This window comes from Lepisosteus oculatus, chromosome 5 (genome assembly GCF_040954835.1).
Source record: "Lepisosteus oculatus isolate fLepOcu1 chromosome 5, fLepOcu1.hap2, whole genome shotgun sequence".
Lineage (NCBI taxonomy): Eukaryota > Metazoa > Chordata > Actinopteri > Semionotiformes > Lepisosteidae > Lepisosteus > Lepisosteus oculatus.
The window spans coordinates 60,679,869-60,701,414 of record NC_090700.1 but is presented as its reverse complement, the minus strand read 5'-3'; the positions used below and the strand labels follow the sequence as shown (position 1 = coordinate 60,701,414).

At 38.9% G+C, this 21,546-nt stretch overlaps 1 protein-coding gene across 3 annotated transcripts; it reads left to right on the top strand.

Annotated features, from left to right (window-relative positions):
• The first annotated feature begins 3 nt into the window (after positions 1-3).
• On the top strand, positions 4-9,539 carry snupn (snurportin 1). 3 transcript variants are annotated; one of them, XM_006629077.3, is made up of 9 exons: positions 4-92; positions 442-606; positions 1,790-1,955; positions 2,570-2,674; positions 3,764-3,860; positions 4,180-4,277; positions 5,211-5,288; positions 6,695-6,775; positions 8,076-9,539. In XM_006629077.3, the coding sequence occupies exons 2-9, from the start codon at positions 449-451 to the stop codon at positions 8,391-8,393; spliced, it is 1,101 nt and encodes a 366-aa protein (XP_006629140.2). In that variant the 5' UTR covers positions 4-92; positions 442-448; the 3' UTR covers positions 8,394-9,539. The 3 variants fall into 3 exon arrangements, with proteins under 3 accessions (XP_006629140.2, XP_015198878.2, XP_015198877.2); XM_015343392.2 differs by having other exon boundaries at positions 23-146; XM_015343391.2 differs by lacking the exon at positions 4-92 and adding an exon at positions 155-291.
• Positions 9,540-21,546: the final 12,007 nt, after the last annotated feature.

Genomic DNA, 21,546 nt, shown 5'->3' with positions numbered 1-21,546 from the left:
GTCGCGAGCTCGGCCTGAGCGTCCCCTTCTGATGACGTCTTTAGCCGTCGACAGTAAGCAGTAGTGTCTCGGTTTCCAGACTTTTTGAATAGGTAAACAGTTATGGTTTGTTTTCCGGCTTTGTAGATATCTAAAAAGATCTTAAGGTAACGTACGTGCATCGAAAAATTTGCGGACAGATCGTGGGGCGGTGATATCAGTTAGCTGATCATTTCCTTCCACTGCAATTGTGCTTTGAGATCCCCGTGTCTTGACAGTTTCATCGTTGTTAACAGCACAGATCATTTAAAGGTCTGTGAAAAGGTGTTTTTTCCTATTTACATATATAATGGGAAGCTTTAAACACAACAATCGAGAATTGGAACTAGTAGTATTGCATTTTTTAATGTCTGGAGGTATATATTATATAATTAACAGACACTTATTCTATATAATTTTCAGGAGCATTATGGATGACCTTACTCAGGCTTTGAGTGCCAGTTTTTCGGTGTCTCAGGACCCCAACAGTACGGCAGCGCCCCACCCGCGACTGGCCCAGTACAAGAGCAAGTACAGCGTGCTGGAGCAGAGCGAGAGACGCCGCAGGTTTCTGGAGCTGCAGAAAACGTGAGTGACGACCTACAGTAGGTACAGGTCAGCACTTCAGCATGCGTCTTCAGCCAGATTGTTCCCAGGACCAAAGGGAAGTTTCCCTAACCCTCCAGCTGCATGTGAAGTCTCCTACTGCAGCGCAGTACAGTAGATGCGACGCCACTTCCAGTGCACCACTAGACCTGTTGTTGTACTTTCAACATTTGTCAAATAATGCAAATATTAATTTAATTGTAACAAACTTTAATTTAAGTTTGAAATTGGACATGTTCACCATAGGATAACTTTGTCATGGAGGGGAAAAGTATGAATGTCTTCTTTTCTCAAGGTTTTGCTGCGTGAAGTGTTGTGTGGCACTTATAGAGAAAAACAGCTGCTTCTTTGTACCAGTCTTATTGAGTCTCCATGCCGGAGAGCTGACTGATAACGTCAGAATCATTACTGCAGTTTAGGAGGGGTGCAGTGTGTGGTGTGTGGTGCTCTTGGCTGTTTCTTCCCAGCCCCAGGGCATCATTTGACTTCATTGGGCATCTGCCTGTGTGGAGTTTGGATGCTCTCCCCACATTCATGGGAGTTTTCACCGGGTGTTCTGACTTCTGTCCAGCTCTCATAGACCTGCAGGTTACAGGGCTTCTCCAAATTGCTTCCCTGTTTCTCATCTCAATTGCCCGGAGGTGTATTTTCCTACAAATCGCAGCTGGCAGCCCTCTGTAGATAAGCAGGTGTGAACCTGGCCAGGCCTGACTAGAAGACCTCCTGGTAAAGTTATATTTCCTGCTGGAAGAGGTGTTAGTGGAACCAGTAGGGGGTGCTCACCCGCGGCCCTAATGCCCCAGTATTGTTTTGGCGACACTATATTGTAAAAAAAAAAGGAGCCATCCTTCAAATGAGACATAAAACCGAGGTCCTGACTGTGCGGTCATTAAAAATCCCAGGGCATTTCTCGAAAAGAGTAGGGGGGTGAACCCCAGTTTCCTGAACTTAATCAGCCTCCTAATAATCCTCATCTTACAATAGGCTTCTTTACTCTACCACACATTGGAGGTCGATTATAATAATCCATATGTATACTTATATAAATAATATTGTTTGTATAGTGATTAATAATTTGAATTAGCGTTCTCTTTGTCACATTCTCATGAATGTTCTCTGGAGCTGTCGATACTTACCCTCTGCACGTTTCCTCGGTGGTTTGCAGGAAGAGGCTGAATTACGTGAACCATGCCCGTCGCCTGGCAGAGGGAGACTGGACAGGAGCGGACAGCGATGATGAGCCGGAGGGCGAGAAGCAGGAGGGGGAGACTGAGGTAGAAAGCATGGAGACAGAGGAGAAGAGGAAGTTGCCCAGGCACTACGCCAATCAGGTCAGTGTCTTGACATGTCCTGCAGCACAATTGCACTGATCCAGGATTAGGTGAACTCAAGCTTCGCTGCCAACTGTAAACCTGGTCATCTCAGGTCAAATGTAAAGCTCATACATTTTGTATAATAACATAGGGAATTGTATTTGAATTTGTGATGTAATGTATATGTTGTATTTCCTGGTGTTGGATAAGACCATTTTAAAAAAGCAAAAAAAAAAAATACAATTTTAGAGATCAGATCAGGATTATTTTTACCAAAAGTTCTGGCAGTTGAGGAACCATGCATTCGGTGATTTTTTTAGAAGCTTTGTTAGTATTATATCAATTTGGGAGAGAGGATGTTTTTCTTAATTATTAAACGGTATGGGACGAGAGAATTTGATTAGTGTATTTTTTCCTTTAAAATTCTTCCTTTTGGCCACGAGAGGGAGCAGCAGTAACCCAAAAAAAAATAATGATCCAATTCTGTTATTTCACTTTGATTTAATATTTATATTTCAATTTCACATGCATATATAAATACATTCTAATTTTACTTAGTGTTCATAACTACAGTTTAGTAATGTAATACATAGGACTATCTGTTATTATTGTCTTCATTTCCTTTTCCTCAGCTCATGCTGTCAGAGTGGTTGGTAGACATCCCTTCAGACTTGGCCACTGAATGGCTAATGGTGGTTTGTCCTGTTGGAAAGAGATCTCTTGTGGTAGCCTCCAAGGTAAGAAGCCGTTTAATTGCACTTTATTTTATATTCACAAGAGGAATTCAGCATTAAGGTGGTTTTATCAGGGGTGGGTAGAGGGACTAGTGATATTGATAGCAGGCAAATTAGCTCCATCTTCTTGGAATAATTTAAATGAACATATTCTTGTATTGCAAAGGAACAAGTAATAGGTTTATTCCATACTGAAAAGAGAAGAAAGAAAACACAACATTTCAGTGACTCCTATAGAAAGCTCCATGGCAGAAATGTTGTTTTCTTTCTTCTCTTTTCAGCATGGAATAAACCTGTTACTTGTTCCTTTGCAGCCTACGCCTGCTGACGCAGCTACCCACCTGAACATATTCTTTTACTTTTACTTTAGGGACTTGTCAAGTTTGGTGGATTTGTAAAATTAGCTCAGTAATTGATAATGATAATTGCTTAATAATGATCTGCTTCAGAATTGTTTGTGACAGTATGATTCAGTAGCCATTGTTAATCAATGTCAACTGAAATTAACATTACTGGTATAGGCAAGGTTAGCACTAAAAACACTTAAGCCAAGGGGATATACCTCTACATTTACTTTGTGGGTTCTGAGTTCGAAACCCTTTTTGGCTTCCCAGGTGATAAGAGCGTCTTTACCTTTATATAAAATTAAGTTTGAGTTATTAAAATACTTAAAACACGATTGGAATATGATTCTCATGCTCTGGTCTTTCAAAGTGTAGAGTGTTTAGGGAAATTCTTGTGTCTTCACAGTTCAGTCTCTTCTACTGTAGTTGAAAATGTATGGATCGTAGAATGTGTCCTGCTATAAGCTGAGAAAGTCCTTTTTAATCTTGTGGCTGAAAAATCTTGATCTCGGTCTGATTTAGAAAAGCAGAAACAAATTGTGTGAACATTGAACTAACTGATTTTGAGTCTTTTATTGCTTTTATTTATGGCTTCAAAACGTCCCGTAGACTAACTTCATTGTTTTAAAGGGCTTTGTATTTATTGTTTCTCACATTCATTTTTGATTGTCTGTAGTTCCCATTTTCAGTGAAATACAATATCTGTGACATACTGCTGTTGTTGACTTGTTCACAATCTGTATTTCAGGGGTCAACTGCAGCTTATACAAAAAGTGGTTACTGTGTAAATCGATTTCCATCTTTGTTACCAGGAGGCAACAGGCAGTACTCAACTGTAGGAAAAGGTACTGGAGCTTCAGCAGGATTCTGCAGCTGTTACAAGGAGTTTTCTTTTATTTTTCTCAAAGCTACCAGTATGGAAGTGGTAGATGAGAGAAGAATATTACTGTTACCCACTGATTGTGGTTTAGTCTTGTTACATTTGCATAGGTCTTAGTTTGTCAAAATTGTCCTAGAGATCTTCACACTTGAACACCTTAAAGTCCTCTGCACGTTTAATTTTTTACGAAATAATTTGTTGATCTTATTGAAAAGGCCTTCAATTTCGTGTCGCACTTGTCTTTATCCCACGATTTATGTTTTGCTTGTCTCTGATTTGTTTAGATTATACTATCCTTGACTGCATTTTCAGCGAGGTGGACAGGACGTTCTACATTTTGGATGTCATGTGCTGGAGAGGTCATCCTGTGTATGACTGTCAGGTATGGATTGTCATGGATCTGCCACTGTGGATTAAATCACCATCTGGAGGAGGATATATCCTCGGGGTCATGTAATACTTCACATCTGTTTCTGAGCGGAAGATCGAGGCAACCCCACAAGAAATTCCCACTCCCACAGCTGTATTCCGCTTGTCCCTCCTTTCCACTCCAGCACCTTTGTCAGGAGTAGCTTCAGCAGAGACTTGCTGTGGCTCAAGCCATTTGACTGCCCCTGACTGCCCCTGACTGCCCCTGACTGCCCCTGACTGAATAGATTGAATTGCTTGTCCATTTGCTTTGACTGCTATACAAAAGATATTTAATTGAATGGTTTTGAATGTGATCGTAGAGAACATTTCAGCAGATGGAAATGAGAAATGCTTATTGCGTGAGTACTAAAGTGGTGAACCTCCACTTCAGGAAGCCCAGCAGGTCTTCTACGTTTCCTGCAGTTTGAAATGGTTCTTCACTTGAGAGGAATGTTAAATTCCACCAAAGTTTGCCCAGATTGCATCCTATCTCAGTGACCTTAAGCTTTTAATGATTTAAAGAGACTAAAACAAAACTGCTGTATTAAAGCTCTAAGGTCTGGGACTGGGAACTCTTTCCCTGAGATATGCTCATAGGAGCTGATGAAGTAAGAAAGGGTAGAGTCAGGAAGTGACGGGCTTAAGCTACTGTGAATGAGGTGCAGTGAATATTAGAGCTTTTATTATTTTTCAGAACACTAATAGCTATTACAAACTTCAGAACAAGGGGAGGCAGTGTTCATTGCAGCACTAGTGCTAAGTGTTCAGGAAAAATGTTATCATGTGCTAAACTCAAATTCTCGAGAACTGGCTAAGTTCAGAAATCATTAGCTATTGTTTGCATTGGCATGTTCAATGTATTGGAGAAATTCCTTTTCTTTTCCGTTTATTGCTTTACATCCAGACTGAATTCCGGTTCTTCTGGCTGCAGTCTAAGGTCCAGGAAACCGAAAACCTGACGGATATCACGAAGCGAAATCCAGTAAGCACCATTTCTTTGAACGCCCTCATTTATTTATTCTTTTCAAATTTATACTTGCCATTTTTTAAATTACACTCACCCAGTTTCGGATTCGCCAGTAGTGACGTTTTGCATCTCGTCTTATGGCCAAGAACCCCCTCCTTCCCTGAGCCTCACACCAGGGAGAGCGAGGAAGTGGAGGCAGACTCCTGCAACCCGCTCACCTCCGAGCCACTCGTCTCTAAGCGCTCCTCCGTGCCCACAGCCCCATACCAGAGAGTCAGTGCCAACAGGAGGGTACGCCAGCAGCCATATCGCCCTGCAACTCACAACTGCAGCCCACTGAAGCTCAGCAGGTGTGAGCCTGGTCAGTACCTGGATGGGAGACTCCTGGGAAAAACTAAGGCTGCTGCTGGAAGAGGTGTTATTGGGGCCAGCAGGGGGCGCTCACCCTGCGGTCTATGTGGGTCTTAATGCCCCAGTATAGTGATGGGGACACTATACCATAAACAAGCGCCGTCCTTCGGATGAGATGTAAAACCGAAGTCATGACTCTCTGTGATCATTAAAAACCCCGGGGTGTTTCTCGAAAAGTCCTGTGTTCTGGCCAAATTTCCCATGCCTCCAAAAAATCAACTTCTATGAATTGGCTACAGTACTTTGTTCTCCTCCCCCCACCCCACCCCCAACGGCAGGTGGAGCGACGTGCCAATTGCAGTATTCTCGGTCGCATTTAATGGCAACGTCAGCTCAAAGATTTGGTTCAAACCACCAAATGGAGACGAGTGTGCCTTCTGATGCGAGAGAGAGCCAACAGGAGGGTAGGGGTGTCCCTCACTGACAAGTGTCCAGGGAGCCACAAGGGTTGACGAATCCCGCCCCACTCTGAACCAGCTTATCTTGCTGGACTTGGGCATCCTAATCACAGTCGGCTAGTGACTGTGCCCCGAACTCGCGGCGCCTGGATCATAGGTGAGGCTCAGCCTGTCATGTTTCCCACATTTAGATCATCTTGCCAACAGTCCTGATCTCATCGTTGGCACATACCTACCTGGTGAAGTGTTAGTGTTTCATACCACCTGTTCTTTAGGAAGTCTGAGTATACAGTATATACTCCTGCCTGAATCTGTAATTGTATAATGACGTTTTTAGAGTTTGCAAAGTTTGTATTTTAACCTTACCACAGGGCTTGGCAATATCAAGCAGCTATATTGGACTGTGTTTTAATCATTCTGTCACTGAGTGAAGAATTAAACGTTTTGATTTGTTTACAATGTAAATGGCAAAAACACTTTTGAATGCTGGAATCATTTTGAGGGCCATTTGAACTAAGTGTTGTCACATTTTCCGAACTTGTCATACAATGAACTGGATTTGATGGATTTCAGGGGAAAGTGCAATAATTTGTGTGATGATTTTCTCCACAGTTCCGATTTGTTAGTCTGCAGTGTGTCTCGTGTACAGTGGAGCCAATCCAGCAAGCCCTGGCCAAGGAATATGCTTTCAAAGTAAGGCTACTTTTAGAGTTTCATTTCGTAACACACTTCTATATTCTTAATCATACATTTTCATTTAAATTCACTTCAACTAGATTCCAGTAAAATGTTCAGAGAAACACAAATATGGGTCAGCCAGTGTGAGGTTAATTTTGCTGGGTGGTTTATACATGCCATTGCTCTCATATCCTGTTAAAATTGAAACTTGTGGGACTTAAATTGGAAAAGTTTTGGAAATTTTACCCTGTAAGTTTCTTCCAGCCCACACACACACACTTTGACATCTACAATTGATCACTGTCTTGGTTTCTCTATGAGCCATGTTCTGGAAAAGGGTGTAGTATCATATTATGTAGAATGTTCTTTCATTCCAGAAAAATGTAATAGGAATAACGGGAAGGCCATTTGATTTTAGTTCCCCAGCCAGATCTGATTGTGGTGAAAGCCATGAATACTCTTAAGAGAGAAGAATTAGCTCTCAACTTAAACATACCACACAGCCTTTAATGGGGACTGCACTACTACTTTTATATTCTGGGGCTAGAAAGAATCAGCATTGATAAGTGCTTTTCAAACCACAATTAAAGTAAAATGTACACAGTAACTTGTAGAACTTAGTTTACATCACGAAATAGACACAATTTGTGGATCTGCTTAGCACCATGTTCTGCGATTCAGAACGAGGTAACAGGACATCCACTGAGGTGAAGCGGTCCTATTAGATTGTAAACAACCAGGCTTGTGAATACATCGTTTTTAATCCAGTAAAATCTTGTTAATGCTGCATGCTGATCACATTGGAACATATTTTTTTTTTAAATATCTGCGACACAGCCTGTACTTACTCTCTCGTACATTCCACTACATCAGTCATGACAGTGTCTGGTGAGCAGGAAGGGGCCACATCCCTCTGCAATTCTTGGTAACTCTTGTGTTCACCTGTGGCGACACCAGGGGTTTGCGACGATATGTTCACTTACAGTACTTTCACAAAGCTCACAGTTTTGTGCTTAATTTGACATTTGTAAAAGTCAATTAATTTATTTTTTTACCAAGATTTAATAACCCATCTGAGAAATTAGGACCGTAGTTCCCCTTTAAAGGCTGTTTCCATACTTTACATAAGGTTCATAATTTAATCCTTCTACTATTTTATGACCATTTTCCATTGCCTTGTCTTGGATCGTTGCTTAGGGAAATCTGTGCTTGAACCGGACATTGGCACGAACACTTCATTCTCATAGCTTTCAGGGTTTTGGAGCTGTTCGGTTTTTCTCAGCTGCTTTGTGCTAATGTGTGATGGCTTCCCCAGGTGGACGGACTCCTGTTCTACCACAGACAGACTCACTACACGCCGGGCAGTACCCCCCTGGTGGGCTGGCTCAGGCCTTACATGGTGTCTGATATCCTGGGCATAGAAGTGCCGGAGGGGCCTCTCACCATCAAGCCTGAGTACGCCGGCCAGCAGATGCAGGCGATTCTGGAGCACAAGAGGGGGCCGCGGTCCTCAGAGGTGCGGCCGATGGCTCAAAACGGGCAATATGAGCTGGAACACCTGTCCACCCCAGAGCAGCAGGGTGAAAAGAAGTCCAAGCACCTGGAGAATTCTGGGGCCACAATGGAAAGCTGAGAGGCACCCTGTTCTTTTCCCTTTCTTACCTTACTGTTGCTTAAAAAAAGTACCCACCACACCCACCACATTTCGGAGCTCAAGTATGAGAAGAAATGACAGTACGTAATGTGGTTGGCTACAGCCGAGCAATCACTGAACTGCAGTAACCTTCGGGGGGTAATTAATAAAGGGGCAGTTTTTTCAGGATGGCCTTAAATAGTCCATACCTACCTGTCCCCACAATTACAGTCAACAAATTCATCTGCGTGAGACAGTTTCTTAAATATTGTTTGAGGACCTTTTTCCCTTTGTTTCTGAGTGAAGTGCTTTTAATAATTGCTATAGTGAGTGGCATTTTGTCATCTCAGTTTCACAGCTGTACTGAACACGATGGAGAATCTGAAGCGAGTCATTTTTCTTTGTAAATTAAAACTAAGGAGCTAAAATTATTTATAGCTTTAAACGTTAAAATATTTTTTCCCTTAAAATCAGAGAGATTATGGATGATGATGCATCTGTAACGGGGAGGAAACATCTTTGCAATAATGGAATGTTTTTTTTTTCAGATTTTATCTTTTGGTTTTGGGGACTTTTTGCAAGTCAGGCAGCTGACTAAAATTTACAAGAACTATAGACGTGGAGTGGTATGGTAGCGTGTTTATTAGCACTTCAGAGCACTCTGCCCTAAATCAGCTCTGGACAGGGGCCCCTGTCTGGAGTTTGCATGTTCAATCACAGTAATAAAGTTGCAAACCGTTATCTGAAGAATTATTATATACTGTAGTTCTGATGTTTACTGAGATAGGGATGATCGGTATGCTATGTGTACACTGCCAACATTTGTGCTATTTTCAGTATAAATCAGTGTTTGCAATAAGATCATGAGCTGAAGCATACTGTTTCCATGATTTACAAATATCTAGAAACAATGGTGTATTGAGTAGACTCCACAGGGTCCTCAAATGATGGCAGCTGAGGTCATTTCATGCAGCTGTACTTACGTAATTAACAGATAAAAAAGGCAAAGGGTGTAAAAATCTAAAGCAAACTTGTCTGATATGTTTTGTACTTTGTACAGTTTGTGTGTAAAATTATTTTTACACTGTAAAAGAACAATGCTGTCATAGAGTTGTAGAAGTGTGATAAACATTTATATTGAAATAACTCAAATCTGTGTATATTTCTTTGGATTGTGCACTGCACACTTTGTACATCCATTTGAGCAGATGGTACTTCACTTTAACAGCATAGCATCTGTAACCATTAACAAACAGGGTGGCACTTGTAACCTTCCTGTCATAATCATGCTGATTGTGCACTACACTTTTAATTCACAGGAGTTTTACAAATGTAAAATATATCATGTTTACAATGATTGTTTTTCAGCACAACTGCTAAAGAACACGTTTCTGTTGTAAATCGGGCAATATTTAAGACAACCGTGGCTAGGAAGCTCAGGAAGAAAATCAGTGTTTGGAGAGTGTTTACCTAGCCCTTTAATCTTTAAATATTTAAGGGAAAATATGATCTAATCTCTGACTCAATTTGAAAATATTGCATGTTTTAGCACAATTTGTTAGTCAGCGTTTGAAGGTGCTGTCTCAAAAACAGCATTGAGCGGCCTAATCTTCCAAAATGATTAGCAGAAGATGATAGCATTTGCCTGTAAATAGTGCTTCAACATCACTTCAAAGAAGAATGGATCATATAGATCTAGTAGTACAAGGAGCTACAGAAGGCTGAATATAAGAACAGAAAGAACAAGAACAGAAAATATAAAATAAATTCATTTTAGTTTAAATTACATTTTGCATGGTTTTGCTTCAGGGAACTCATTTTGGAAAAGTATGTGCCTTACAGAAATAATATTGCTTCATTCATTTCAAAAGAAATTGAACAGTGGCTTTGGAAACTTGAAAGTGAACAGGAATAACTGTAAAATAGAGTAAATGAGACTGTGGCTTCAGCAGTCTTCCTTATTGATACAGTTTTGAGAAAGGTTTCCAGCCTTCCTGGAAAGCTTTTGTGTGAAACACATTTCAGTAATGAAGAGCCTGCTGGATTAATTATGATCCAGGCAGTGCTTTTTGTACAGCTACCAAGGTGATAGTTCTGTTGGAAATTACAGTGTTGGGCACCCACAGGTGTTTGGTACACAGTGCCCACGTCACTGTGGATGCAGTATCGGCCTGCTCAGCAGAGCTGGAGCTCATGTTTTGGAGTGGCTGTTTTCTGTGGATTGTCCAAAGGCAGGCTTGTGAAAATATTACAAGGGGTTGGTCTGCATTTAAGACAGGATTGAGAATTTTTGCAGTGAGATTGGTTCATTGTAAAATATTTTGCACTTTTTGAAGGAGTAAAAATATTTTAATCTTTTTTAAACAGTAAAAAGTATAACACAAATATGGATCAGTTGCTGAATGTTTAATAAGGCAAAGGAACTGACAACAAAAAATGAATTTCTCATTTTGTGTCCTTAATGTACAATGTTAAGCTGTAGACAGAGAGGCCATAGTGAAGAAACAAAGCATCAGAATTTCATTTCCTTGAAAAATAGATATAAAAAATAACAGATTTGTATTGATCCTCAACACTCTGGATTTGTGTTTAAAACATTCTTGGAAAAAATGGTGATAACACTCTGGTATCATCTGTTTTAATGTACAGCTCAGACCTGATTGTCATAACAGATGTTCATAAGAAACATACATTGAGGAGGCTTCTGTCAAACTAATCAACTTAAATTTTGTATTGTTTTGGAAGGGCTTTTTTCTATAACCACAAAGTCTTGAATAAACTTAAGATGTTGCCCATCAGCACTTCAAAGTGCAACTTTTTTAACACTTATTACATATTTCAATTGAATTGAAAGATATGCTTAAATTCTCAGAATATGCTTTTTGAAATAAAATTCAAACTACAGTTAAAAAAACCCAATTACATTAACAATTACAAATTGCAGGTGACACATAGAAAGCCTACCTTACATATTTCATGGAATCAGTGCTGTGGAAATGCACATTCTGGCATTTTGAATTTTTGCTCTTGTTAAACTGATTTTTAACAATTGATTTTTTGATTTTTTTATTTAATTTTTTATTCCTTTATTTTATCAAGTCAATTTAATTGAGAGCAAATTTTCTTTTGAAATGGCCTGTAGGACCATTTATACAACTGGGCATTTACTGGAGGAATTTGGGTACTTTTTTAAACAAGCATTTTTAAACCTAGAACCCTCCAGTCATTAGTCCTATTATGCTACAATTTGACAATTAATTACAATGTCAACTTACCTGTGTCGTGCTTTAAGTGACATTGATTAGTTAGCAATCATTTTCCTTTGGGTTAAAAAACAAAACATAAATTGCTTATACTTCTAAAGCACAATATGAGTATAATCATAAAGGATATGTGATCAAACAAGATCCCAATGACACTGTTACTAGTATATACTGTATATCTATGGAAAGCTGTTGACATTAATTTGAATTTGAACCTTGATTTTTTTATTACTGGAAAAATGTATTTTGTCAAGGTACATTTCTTTCAGTAGTAATCCAAGAGGATTAAATTTAATCTTAATTCAAATTTACTGTTTTATCAGCTCGTGGTCTTTCTTAAACTTTGATTAAAGCAAAAACCATTACAGATCAGGTAAGTGTGAGGCTGTTACATTCAGCACTCATTGCTAGAGTTAACTATATCAATTTCTGAGGTGCTCACATAATTAGGATAAACATATGCTAATAAGGGTTTTAAAACAACCTCTTTGTAGTTAAAAAAATGTCAGTTGTGATGATAAAGTTGCCAGTTATTGCTGCTTAGAAACAAAAGCTGGATTTTTAAATAGGCTCAAATGGAAATCCTTTGTGTGCTACAGGTTTGCATCTGTGCACACACTTTTCAGGTCCTTCGATCTGAAAGACATCTCTGGATTAAAACTCTCAAAGGAAGATTTTTTTTACAGTGCTTTGAGTACCAACCCATGCCTTGGCTGCTGCAAACAAGAAGAACAGTAAAGTGTACCTCAACTGCAGAGCTGCTAACAGTGAAGCTGTACTAAAAATACAATTGAAAGTACGCCAAAAGCCTTGTGGTCAGTGGGGGTGGCAGGGTATTAGTCACTAAAGCTTTCCAGGAACATTGTGTACCTGTTAGCTCAAACCACACTGCCCAGCTCTTCACGTATTGAGCCACACATTCTGTGCACCTCCCAGTCAAACCAGATGTGAGAGTGGGCTTGTGTGTTTCCTGCGTGCTAAATAATCAGAATCAATTTTCCGAAAGCCTGCCTGTCTTCTGCCTCTTCCTCAGCCTCCCACGCTTGCTTTGCTTTCAGGGAAAAAAGAAGTTGCTTTTGTATGTTTCCCCTCAAGAATCTGTGTCATTCAGTTCTTAATCATAATCTGACACAGGTTAAAGACCAGAGCAATAGAAATTACGAAATGTTTATAAAACCTACCCTAACATTAGAATTGTCTGGTGCCGGCCTATGTATAATAGTGTTGTGTAATGTGCACAGCAACTAAAAAAGTCACATTTCACGTAACAATCAAAACTGATGATAAATAGGTCAAAAGATAAATTAACAAAGAAGCAGAATTATTTAACAACTTCCTGTGTATTACATCTCTGGACCTCATTTTTGGTACCAATCCCATGCACTGATACTTACAAATCAAACGAAAAATGAAAACTTTTATAACTAAAATGAAGGCCTGCACATTGTAAGAATGTTTAAAAGAGCTGTATTCAATGTCTAATGTGTGCATGTTGGGTTCTATATGTATATATATAAAATAGAATAGAAAGGAAACATATTGTTTTCGGCTGTGGAGCCTTCTTCAGGTGTGAGAAAGACAGGGTAGACGGCAAAGATTAAATAGCACAGGAGAACAAAAGCTGGAAAAGTGAAGGCAGAGAGGCCACTCAGGAAGTGCAAAGTGGAGAGGGGTGAAGAAAGGTGTGAAGTCAAAACCTGCATGAGAATAAAGATCACAAGACCACCAAATCATCTCTTATCACTGATCACCCAATCTATGAAACCTTCTTGTTCACAGCTCCCTCGACTGCACTCGGCAATCATCCCCACCAGGCACCTTCCCCTGCAACAGAGCTCTCTGCATCACCTGCAAATACATATCTAACAGCACGCTCATTCAGGGCCCCTCAGGACAATTTCAGATCACCCAGACGACATCCTGTATCTCCGGCAACCTCATTTACTGTATCTCCTGCAAAAAATGCCCAGCTATCTACGTTGGGGAAACCAGAAGGAGACTTGGAGACCGCTTCAGAGAACATGTTCGGGCTGTGAGGATAAAAGATTTCTCCAAGCCCATCATTTCTCATTTCACCTCAGATGGCCATAATCACACTGATCTCTCCGTCTGTGTTCTCAAAGAGGGGTTTCTCAACTCCCACAGCAGAAAGACAACAGAAACGAAACTCATCCTGAAACTGGGTTCACACCTTCCCCCTTCTCTCAATGACCGACTTATTTTTGTGTAGTCTTCTCTATTCTCATGCAGGTTTTGACCTCTCACCTTGCTTCACCCTTCTGCACTTTACACTTCCTGCATGGCCTCCCTGCCTCTCCCCTCTCCCTCCTCCTCCACTTTTCCACTGTTCTCCTGTGCTATTTAATCTTTGCCATCTATCCTGTCTTTCTCACACCAGAAGAAGAATCCACAACAAAAATGCTGTGTTTCCTTTCTATTCTTTTCAGCAGGAATAAACCTGTTACCTGTTCCTTTGCAGCCTTTGCTTGCTGACACAGCTCCCTACTTGAACTTTATAATAAAATAACCATCTTCAGGAGATGGTGGTAGCACTGGGGCCCTTATCTTCTTTTCAGTCTCTGATTCACCATTCTGATCAGTTTATTAAATCAGGAGATACAATCCTTCAGAAACGTTCCTTTAGTGAACAGGGATTTATTTTCTTTATGGTAAAACAATTCTTAGAAGACAATTATTTTCTGAGGCACTAGGGTTCTCATTCAAAATCCACACATTAAGTTCGGACTTCCTGATTTGTTCTAAAAAAACTTAATAACTAAGGCACCATAGAAACCATGCAGAAAGGTAGCTCTGACGTCCCAGCAAATCATTCTCAATTTTCTTTTTTTTGTTTGTTTTGTAAATAAGGGAATTTAATTAAAGAAAGTTCTGAAAATGTGTGGTGACTGGAAAATCTTTATCATTCTGGTATAACAGAAAACATTGCAAGTGCTGGATTGTAAAATGGGCTCAATATTTCAATGCTCACTACTACAAAAGTGCAGTACGTTTTATGTTTTTTTTCATACATTAACTTAAAAGTTATTGATGTCACATATTTATGTAAGTCACTGTATGTAGGGAAGTGGATAGTTTCCGTGTAGCTGGCATATCAGTTTGATGGCTGTGGCCATTTGTATCTCTTCACCCAGTATTTCATGACTTGGTGTGGCTGGAGAATGTTGAGGCGTTGTACAATGACACTACATGAATATGATTAGCACCAGGGAAAGCATTTCACCATCAAGACTCTCGCAGCCCTGTCCTCAAGGGCTTTGGTCTTCGTTTTTCGTTTTTTCCCTCACTTATTTCGGTACCTATTACTTTGTCAAACAGAAATGCTGGGAACTACTGGGTGTGCCGTGAAGGTAGGGGTCCTCTTACTGTATCCTGAAAAAGATGTTCAGCTCTTTTATTATTATTGCCATTATCAAGCAAGAGAGATGGCAACAATCCCTGAAGGGGCTGATTAAAATAGTACTTTAATTAACCAGAAGGGACATTTTGATTGCTGCTTGAGCTCATGCTCTTGGTTTGCCTGCCAGGCTGTCAGGACCATATTGTTTAACAAGATAATTGCAGGACTACTGATACTAGATGGTTCTGGAACTGGCTTTTGCCTTCTAATGGAACGGCTGTGTGATTCAGGATGTCTCTGGGGTGATGTCAGCCCTGACTCTTTAGGGCTGTTTGTGTGTGAAACAATGAAGCAGCACTGCGCTTTATAAGGAGGCCTTTGTCAGAGCTCAAATGGAGGTGGACTGGATGTAGACTTGTCAATCACTTTGTTCCAGATGACATGGTGAGGTAAGCTTCTAGCCGGGAAAGCTATTGTTGCTTGAAACTACTATTTAAATGTTTTTGGATGGATTTTCTCACGCCGCTCTTAGAAGGGTAATAACCATGTTGAAAGCATTGAGTTGGAAAATATCCTAATTTGGGCCTTTGTTTCTTCAGAAGTTGGGATAGTGGGGCAAGGCAATGCTGACTAAACCCGCCCTCATCTTGAGCTGTTTGTCATCTCTAACTTTGTGCCTCTTTGGAAAATTACTGAAGCAGACAATCCCCTTGTCACCAGAAATTCCTGTTTCCGTGATCCTGGTGAGCTATTTCTAGCTCAGTTAGACAATGGTGAATCCCTGCTCCCTTGATTGTCACTGACCAAAGCCATTTTAGGTGCTGTACTGTCTGAGAGAAACACAATTTGTCAGTACTCTTTCTCCATTTCCTTTTATTATATCTTGCAGGGCAGGATTCTAGCAGTTCCTAGACTTTGCAATAATGACATACGCCAGGATTGATGATTTTGGGGGTGGAGTCATATTGTTCAGCTATTCTTACGCGCGCTGTATCTTCATATTGAAAGGTGTTCTTCACATTAATGAGTTGGGGGCTTCTTTGGCTTTGCATTGGAAAATAAGGTTAAAATAATCTAACAGAAAAGACAGAAAATAGACCAGCAAAATAATGAATCAATCTAAAAGAGAAAAGTGTAACAATATTTTAAGTCAAATTATTTTATGATTTCCACTGGACTAGCATGGAATAACATAACCACATAACGTTGCCTATGTACCGAGAGGAATTCTGTAGCAACCATAATGGAATTATAGTATTACAGGCACTTCCCTGTTCTCTGCTCCAGGAATCTGGAGGCAAGACCCAACATACTGCATTTAACCCTGAGAAAGGACTACATGGAAATTCAAAATCAGTATAACTGTTTTCTTTCTGAAATCGTTTTTGACAGTTTCCAATGTATTTTATGCTACATACTGTATGTAGTGGCACTATGCAGATTATGTTCAATACTTCTGAAGAAACTCAAAACAGGAGACTTTTTGTGGCTTTTGCTTTATGCCTTGCTGTTGAATGTTTTCCATTAATAAACACGTGTGGTTTGGTTACTGTATGTGTTGGGGCTTTAAATAATCTGGCAGGAGTTTTAAAAAATCTTATTCTAGGTGTTTAATGCATATTTTCCACAGATACAGCTTTGGTGCATTTTATGCCAAGTGTCTTAATGTTTCCATCTTGATTGAATGATAAAAGTGATAAAGGTCAGCAATTTAAACATGACTTTTAAATGCCAAGAACTCTTATGAACTATAAATAGCTGGAAGATGTGATGCATTTCTGTATTTTGTATTATGAATTTACAAACGTAATTGCTTTTTATTGTCATGAACCTTTTACTGAAGTTTTTTTTCAAACATGGTCGAACCTATGATAGAAATAAAGAAGGACTTTAGATATAATTCAGTAACAAGATCTCAGGATAAGTTTAATGTTTTAATTTTGTATTTACATTTTTAAAACTTTATATTTAACATGGTATTTTTTTCATTGGTTCAGATCTTTGAGCAGATCTTTGATTCAGATGTTTTTAAATAAGAATTGTCTCTCTTTGTTTAGTTCTGTTTCATCTTCTTTCCAGGAAAAAATGTATTAAAGCAAGAATTGAGCTGTCTGCATAAATTCAACTCTACAGATGATAGAGATCATACATTTCCAGTAGATTACTGTACCTGTAGCTTGAAGGTAAATAAAGATAAAGATGAGTAATATTCTATCAGTATGTCTTTGACAGTGCAATAAAACTCCTTACATCCAACCTGTGTATTACTTTCAGTTTTAACTATGCATATTATTAATTAGAAGAATCTACTGACTTAATAAATTCCTTTCAAATTAGTTTAACATAAAACATATTTTGTTAAAATAACTGGTAGTTTGGTACTGTTTATCGATATATCTCACAGGAAAATGTTGCTCTGTTATTACAATGCTTTTTATTAATATTTCAGAATGAACTAATTAATGCTTAACACCCTATGCATCAGATATAACTTACTGATATCTCTTTCTTTAATGATATATTCAGTAATATACTATATATTGATCATTAGACTCTACTTTTTAATTTTTTTTTACACATTCTGTCACTGATCTGAAATCCTATTTGTAAATCACAGAGCATAACCAGGCCTTAGTTGGTTTAATGGCAGATAGACAGTCCTATACAGTTTCTCTGGAAATGAATTGGCAGGAATATGAAATTATTTCATCATACACAAAACAGAGGTCAGAAATTTACCAAACTCTCTTACCACAGGTATGCAAAATGTGCAATAAAATGCCTATGATTGAAAAATAAATCTAGAGTTAGATCTATTCCTACTCTTAAAAATGTCTGCTGGTTAGTTTGCTTATAAGAACAGACTGATTTCTTTTTTCCGGTTACTGTTTTTTCCATTCTAACAGCTCCAAATATTTAAAGTATACAGCGTGTACATGCTTACTGTTGGACGATTTGACAACAGAGTACTAACAACATCACCGTTCCCATCTTATTTGTAACAGATGATTGTCAGATGCAATCCAACAGTCAGCTGCAGGGCTGCTGCCTTTGCTTCAAACATTCTCCTTCCCGGACAGAATGGCATACGGAGCAAGTGGAAATATGCAGCTGAGGTTAAAATGAAAATTAATTTAAAAATTCAAACCTTGAACATATATACAAAAACCAAGAGGTATCCTGACCAATTGAAAAGGTTTCTCGTTTCCTCTTTTAACATGTTTCCTTTGAGAATGGCCCCTTTTATACGTGAGCATAACCAACTAGGTCAAGCAGTTCTTGTCAAGTACACCCTGTGGTAACAGGTACTCAGCTTCACCTCCTGCTGCATCAGTACATAACCAGGGGTCATTTCATAACAACCCCAGAGCCCATTGTGATGTGTGGGGTGTACAGCATGTCAGTGAAGAGAAAAGGTTTGTGAACCCCCAGTGTAATAATGGGAATTACAGTTTCTTACCATGATACCCTTGTTTCGTTGGAGGTGGTCTTTGCATAAACAGCCAAAGGATCTCAATGTTTTCTGAGATACAGTGGTGTATGAAGTTGAAAAAAAAATAATAACTGAATAATCATAGTATGTGAAATATTAAGCAAACACTTACTTTACACTTCACAATTGAGGAGGCGATTAGAGTCAAATGGTTAAATAATTAGTTAACACGAAAACAAGGACTGAGTGTGGGCAGTCCTGTCCTATATATATATAAAAAAACTGTTCTATCTGTGAGTTTGGTTCGGATTATACATTATACAGCTCAGTAGAAATGCAGAGATTTCAGAGGCCCTCAGAAAAAAACAGTAGTTGATGCTCATCGGTCTGAAGAAGGTTACAAAACCATTTGTAAACATCTGGGCTTCCATCCTTCCACTGTCAGACAAACCTACCGATGGAAAATATTGAAAACCATGAGAACACTACTTGGGACCAGTCATCCTGAGAAGATCTCCCCAAGAGTGAGCCAAAAAAATCACCTAGGAAGCCAGAAATAACCCTAGAGCAATAATTAAGAATCTGCAGGCCTCTCTCACTATAGTTTATGTCAGTGTTCTGTCAGTATTGTCCATTTGGAAAAGGCTGAATGTGAATTGTTTTAATGGTAGTATAGCCAGGGAGAAACCATTGCTCTCTAAAGAAACATTGCTGCCCATCACAAGTTCACCAGTAAGCACCTGGATAATCCACAAAACTACTGGAATAATGTTCTCTGGACAGACGAGTAAAAAATTTATATTTATGGCCACAATGAGAAGCATTTGCATGGGGAAAACTAAACACTGACTTCTGACAAAATAACTTCATCTTGTCCATCAAGGCTGGTGGTAGAAGTATCAATAGTCAAACTAAGGCTGGCACATTTGCAGAATCAATAAGTAGAACAACTAAGTGTAAATCCCTTTCACAGTCCAGATGTAAGAAGTTTAGTTGCATCAATTATTTCAACATCATCCAAGCAATGTGACAAGTTAGATAGTGGATCATTAATATCAGTCTTCATGTGTCTCCATGCACATTGTTCACCGAAGGGGGCCACGTGTATAAGCACATATTAAAGGTTATAGAGTTAGTACTTAACAGGTAAGGAATAATTACTGCAACATGTTAACCATAAAGCTCTGTATTGTCACCAATGTGCCTCAAGGGGTGTTAAAGGTAAGAGCTGACTTTGTAAAAAGAACAGTAATTGGTCAGCTCCTAACGAAGTTATCAAGAGTGATTAACTTCAAAGAACAGGACAGACTGTAAACCACCTGAATATGAAAGGAGTACATGAGGCTGTACCGTAGAAACAGGGTTTGAAAACTTTGGCAGTGTGTTTGTTCTGCGGGGCAGAACTGTGTGTATTGAGCTCAATAAAGGTTGAATCTACACACTTTCTGCCCCCTGCTCTTCTGCTGAAGCATTTACCATCATCAGGGATGTTCCTCAGGCCCTCAGAAGACAACAATTCCAACTCTTGGTTGTTAATATGTTATCCCTGAAAGGCCGTGGTGCATGCAGATTCATTAGAATCATGAGTACTAATTATAATTTAGACTGATTTTAAAGATGTGCATTAAGGTATGATTATTGTTTAACTTAGAGCTTAATTTACATAGTTTGTCTGAAGTTTTTTTTTACCCTGAATGCAATTACAAACTCACTACAGCTAATATACCTGAAAATGTCCGGTTTGAACAGGCTTTCCGGTTCCTGTTGCAGAGTATGTTGCGATGCTGTGGGTATTGAGGAATATTCCCAAACTATGATATACATGTACAGAATAGCTTCCTGCTTTCAGGAAACTGAGATAAACCACTTCACAATATCGTTTAACATTAGTTTAATTTTACTTAACATTCATCCGGTTGTCGATTCAACATCAGTCAGAAATTGTATCTTTTAATATAGCTAGGGCAATATTTAAAAATATGAATAACGGTAACCTAATATTTCAAATATATTTACTGTCGCTACTTGGTGTAGTCAGATTATATATATAATATTATAAATATATAAATTGAGGTGCACCATTCTTATTTTGTTTTGCCGATCGTTAATAATATTAAATATACAGATTTTGAAAACTACACCATTTAGCGTTTGCAGTCATTTTCTGTCATGAGTAACATCAGGCTTTTTGTAAAAAAAAGGGGCCTCTTTGCTTCTGCACGACAGTGGTGTAAAAAAACAACTTTCACCTCTTCGACAGCGGGCATCAAGAGTTGGTAATGAGTAATTTTCTTTGAAAGTTTCCATTCGTTGGTTATCAACACTTTCTCTGCAGGTGCACATTAAACACATTGTAACAAGCTTAAAGTGAAATCGTAAAATGTGCTGTTCCGGACCTGATTTAATTTAATGAATGTCCCTTGTGATCGTGTATTGGGGACTCTCCTTTTCTCCTATTTAATGCTAACTCTTAAGAACGGCATAGAAATATTCTTGTTTTAATCTACGTTACTCAAATACAGGAGAGTTCTGCAAACTGTAAATGTTAAGTCACGGTTTCGAGGGTTTATTCAGTTTCTACTCCGGTGGTTATTTATGAATGAAAGTGGTTTATACGTTGCGATTTCCCCCTCTTGCATATGATACAACGCAATTGCGCTATTTTCCGTGGTTTATAGAGGAGTGTTTTTTTATGAATGAGTGAATTAGAGAAATGACGTCAATGATACGATGACACGCACCCCACCCCTGTGCAGCTTAACTCTTCTGAGTCCAGTTCTTTTATTTTTTTTAACAAATGAATTATTGTTACAGTGTTCGACTTGTCCTTTTTTACCTTTGTTCATACATTATACCTTAGATCGTACATGTTGCACATGGCGTTGAGACTCAGAATGACCGTATGTGGCTGTGTAGCGGCTCCTGTTAAAATCAAGGTAATCTATATACTTCCTTTAGAAAAGGGTTGATCCGTAAATATGTTACTTGCACGAACAACTTCTCATTTAACCACGGTCCTTTTCATTTTTCTTTTAGGTCCTCGGAATCATAGAATCCCAGAACAGGATATTTTCTGAAACGAAATTAACATGTGAATTG